The sequence below is a fragment of the Rhagoletis pomonella genome, unplaced genomic scaffold (assembly GCF_013731165.1).
Source record: "Rhagoletis pomonella isolate Grant_MI unplaced genomic scaffold, Rhpom_1.0 Rhpom_scaffold_00017, whole genome shotgun sequence".
Lineage (NCBI taxonomy): Eukaryota > Metazoa > Arthropoda > Insecta > Diptera > Tephritidae > Rhagoletis > Rhagoletis pomonella.
In genome coordinates this window covers 2,385,009-2,389,824 of record NW_023458571.1, presented here as the reverse complement: position 1 = coordinate 2,389,824, position 4,816 = coordinate 2,385,009, and the positions used below count along the sequence as shown (strand labels likewise).

The 4,816-nt window shown below is 34.2% G+C and overlaps 1 protein-coding gene across 6 annotated transcripts in view; it reads right to left on the bottom strand.

Annotated features, from left to right (window-relative positions):
- Positions 1-3,441: 3,441 nt before the first annotated feature.
- LOC118749519 (vascular endothelial growth factor A-A-like) overlaps positions 3,442-4,816 on the bottom strand; it is a 228,222-nt gene continuing 226,847 nt past the window's right edge. For 5 of the 6 annotated variants that reach the window (XM_036484317.1, XM_036484321.1, XM_036484318.1 and 2 more), the window contains 2 exons: positions 3,761-4,062; positions 3,442-3,698 (listed from right to left, as the gene is read on the bottom strand). In XM_036484317.1, the coding sequence (XP_036340210.1) occupies positions 3,524-3,698; positions 3,761-4,062 (477 nt within the window). In that variant the 3' untranslated portion in view covers positions 3,442-3,523. The remainder of the gene's footprint in view (positions 3,699-3,760; positions 4,063-4,816) is intronic. The other variant, XM_036484320.1, reaches the window with a different exon arrangement.

The window sequence follows — 4,816 nt, the reverse complement described above, 5'->3', positions numbered from 1 at the left end:
TGCCGAGCTTGTATTAGAGTAGAAGGTGGCCAATTTGAGCATATTTTATCAATAAATGAATAAATTTTTCTTCAAACAACTCATGTATATCTTATTTCACGTGAACCTATCCTTCACACAAAATATTGATAGATATAGCCCTTGTTATAGACTCTAGTCCGAATTCCGGTAAGTAACACAAAATAATATCAGGAGCAGGTAATAATGTACCTTTGTACTATTTAGCATGTCATTTGACGGTAACAAGAGCAAATTCAATTTAAATCTATTAAATACATTCTAGCGTGTCTCAGTCCTTTACCCACAAAAGCGGCTATAACTTTTTTTTTCTATTCGAAACAGTAAGTGTGGCACCTTTCTGAAATCTTTATGAAATGAGCAATTTTTTTATGTAATGTAAAGTTATAGCTCAGTACATTTTTTTTTCACCCGTGATAGTCAAAGTTGGGGAAGAAAATATCAAAAAGTTAAAAATCCAGAAATAGTCCCAATTTTATGATGGTTCCTTAATATATTTTAACTACATTGCATTTGAGTATGGAGAGGCAACTATCTGGAAGTATTTTACATAAAAAATTTACTAAGTATTGCCCGGTTTGTAGTTGCAGTTAAAGAAAACACATGAAAAGGCACGATTTTTTTTTAAATTCGAAAAAATGTAAATATTTCAAAAACGGTGACACTTTTACCTGAAAATTTTTTGTTTATCAGGGAGCTCACCCCCCCCCACCTACCTTCCCCTAAAGTTTGGCACGTTACTTCTGGGACACCCTGTATGTTATGTTGATAACTTAAAGTAAACAAATAGACGAATATGTAAATTGTGAACCATTTGTCGCTCTTTGGAGCGACTTTTTTTAATTTGAATCGCAATATCTCCACAACAAGGGTTTTCCCAGATATAAGTTGTATACCAAATGAAAGCTAAGGTTTTGGGCTAAACTTGAGGAAACCTAACATAAAATCGACTGACCAGTTTTTGAGAAAATGCTCGAAATCTATATTTTCAGCAGACCGATCTTTAGTTTTCAGGCGATAACGTTGACATATTTATATTTTATAAACGAAAAAGACAGCGTTAGGTAGCTTGTTTCAAGGGCCTTCTACTGATATCCACGTCAATAGTATGGAATGAGTTGTGCGGCCTCAGTGATAGTTTAAAATTTGCCTTTTATCGAATTTCAGGCACCAGCCACGCCCACAAAGGCATACGAATGGAAATATCCTGGCACAAACCTTCTTACTTTTTTTCGTACTTTAATTCCTGAAAGTTTGAAAAAAATTAAATGAAGGTACGTACAGACGCTACACCAATTTAGCTCTATATCTTTCCAACTAGTAGCCGGAACTCAATATGGGCTGGGTGTACCCACTTACCCACTAAAACCGGCAAAAGCAAAAATACGTTTTTTGTTTCGCAACACTTTAGCCTAATTTTTAGGAATCTGGTTAATCGTTTATGAAGCTGGAATATATTTTTTGAACACACTCTGCAAGGCCTTTCCAACGATACCTAAAACATGTCGATTGGACGTCTGGATAAAAACTTCCAAATCTCGTCTATATAGAAGCGAGACATTTCAGCATGCTACTATCGCTGCTTTCGTCACTCGCGCGCACTGCGCACGAGTGTATTGGAGCTATATGTTAAAGTATTGGAGCTATATGTTATATGTTAAAGTGAACTTATTTCGATAATTTTAAGGAATAATTAAGGTAATATTAAAAAACCGTTATGTACAAAACTTTAGTGAAATAACTTCAAAACTGAGGGAGTTATTTACAAAAGAGTTAGAATTTAATAAAATTTTAAAGTACCGTTATCTCGAAAGTGAGTTCAACTTTCAAAGTAAGTAGTAGGTGAGTTCAACTTTCAAATCTTACAATTTTCACAGCGTAATTTGAACACAAATTATTTTTTGTTTTCTATTTCAGCGATCTAAACGTTTACTCCTCGTCTAACTTTTGAAGCACTTTATGAAAATGAATTACACGTATCGATTAATTAAGAGATTACGAATAGAATCATTTAAAAAACATAAGTGTGCCCACAAATCAAAAAATTTAACTTTTTATTTTGAAAGTGTACCTGTTTTTTAGATTTTCCCTTATGCTTGCTCGGTTTTCTCATTCTTTTTGCTATATATGTATCCCTACTGTAATGGTTTGAATTGCACTTTTAGAAATTGCCAATATAGAAGTATTACATATGGTTCCCATAACGGTTGTTTGTAACAGCCTAAAGCAATCGATTTAAATATAGACAAATGTATACATAAATGCTCAGGGTAAAAAGAGAAATGGATTAAACCGTGAATGTCTGTCAATCCTTTCGTCCGTCTCAAAATTATTAAGCTAGCATTTCAGGGTACCATTATATATATATATATATAGCCCTTACCTGGTTACGCCCACGTAAACAATATTTAACACGTGCGCCGGGTATTTAGTGTTCGGCTTCACCCGAACTTGGACTTTCTTACTTGTTATATTTATATTAGTTTCTCTAATTTCCAGATTAAGAATTTTGAGCAGGAAACATTGTTCCAATTTCCTAAGTTCCCGCTTGGTTGTATCTAATTGGAAACAATGAATTAGTGTCTCCTTTTTTTCCTTATAGATATGGTGGGTCTTTGCATCAAAGTAGAAACTTTAATCACTCTTTTTGTTTCGGCAGGATCTTCATATTTTTGCATATTGCTTTATAATATAGCAAGTTTCTTTATCATGGTTTCATGTTTGTTATTGCTTAAGAAGAAGATGTAACTCGACAAAACAAATAATGCCTACACAGCTGTGATAAAAACCGCGAATATAAATAAAAGCAACAAACAAGTTTCTGTATAATAGTAGTGCCTAGTGTGTAAATTCCCCTGTGATATATGTGCAGTTATCAAATTTAATGTGAGTTGAAAAAATGTTCAACAATTTATTTGTAATTGTAATGTATGTTATTTTTTATTGTTTAATAAAACAGGCTCCCTGAGGGTTACTCGAAATGCTTTCAAACGCGTAGGAGGGAAAAGGAAAAATCTTATTTTCGATTTTACTCCCATGGGCGGAAGCAGCTCCAACCTAGCAAACAGATTAATGAAAACTGTTTGAGTTCTTTTAGATTTATAGATTTTTTTTTTCGCTTTGCTTCTAAGTAATTCGGTCTTTTTGGAAACGATGCATTTTTAATACTTCCCGCTTCCTGTATGGAATTTTTCATAAAAGGTGAACTTAACCACTTTTCACTATAAGCTAGCGATACGTGCAATTGAATGAATGTGGAAAATTGAAATCACCTACATACTTCTTAACACAGATGATCATTGCTTTCGGATTTAAAATTGCATGTAAATGTTATTGCATAACGTTCAATACTGCATAAATTCCATTTTCTTGTTGTACATTAACTCTTTTAAGATTCCTATGCAAATATATACTTTTATCAAATAAATTGCTACCTCTATTTAAACGTTTTTATTAATACTTAATTTTAGTTGCACCAAAAAATATATAGTATTAATAATTCCATTCAATGGTAATTAATGGGCAGAAACGCATTGTTTTTCAACGTCTCTGGGGCAGACAATGACGTCGAAAATTGCTCCTCCCGTTTGGGACATCGTCCGTACTTTTTGATATAGGTCCCATGCTCACATGTAGGCGCCTTGCAACGTCCTTCGGATATGCATCTGAAAAATACATGACTACGTTATAAATTCCAGACTAAACTGGGAGAAAATATAAATTGGGATATTTGTGAACTAACTTCCGATCAATCATCGAGAAATGCTCCATGCCCCTCTTGAGCCAATCACAACCGGTGTTACCGGAAGAGCAGTCACATCGGCAGAAATCGTCCTCCTGCAAAATTTTTTCGTACAACTTGGGACAGTTACAGTTGAAAATGGTAGCTCTTCGGAGTGTCTCTCCACCGAACGATATACCGTAGAGTGGCAGATGATAATACTCCTCCACCTGTTGCATAGATTTTTCTACACAGTGACATTCGGTGTGGTTATTAAATGTTAGACGTTCGACCGCGCCACGATTTTCGTTGATACTGCGAACCTGTAAATAAAGAGTGAATTTATTAGAAATGCGTGAATGTGTACATATTACCCTCATCGGTTGGTGAAATCCGTAGTACATATATGAACATTAGGGCGGGTCGAAAATCTAATTTTGGTCAAATCCCTTGGTAATAGTGAAAATATATTGTATTATGAAGTCAACAACAAGCCTGCAAAATTGCAGTCTTTTATTTTAATTGTAAAAGCCCGCGCATCCAACGCCAAGAGACCCACAGCTCACTAGTCGAATAAGACCAATTCTTGTTAAAATTTCTGGGTTCAGCAAAAAGGTTTGGTGCATATTATTAGATAATGAATCCGTTAACGCAACAGATAAAGTCAAATATCATTTCTCGCAGCCCTTTAGCCTATCGTTAATCTCAAAGCTATCTTTTTTCAATCAAATTTTAATTGTGCTCTTAATAATTGCACTGGCCTATAGCCAAAAGATGTAAACAACAGCATTTTATTACTGGCGCGCATTTAGGTCGCTGATTTCAAATATTCTAATCTTTTTGCAAATTTAGGAACAATTTCGGTAGCTCTAATAGAAAAGCCATTATTTTCCATCACCGTGGAAAATTTTTGTTTATGCGAATGAGTATAGAAACACTGAACAGGCGCAACTTCTAGAAACACTAATTAGTTTACTTGTGTTTATGCATACAATAAAAAAATTGCTAATATAGGAAGATGACAACAGTTCAACAGTTTGTTCAACAGTTTTTTTTATTTTGAAATAATTTGTTTAT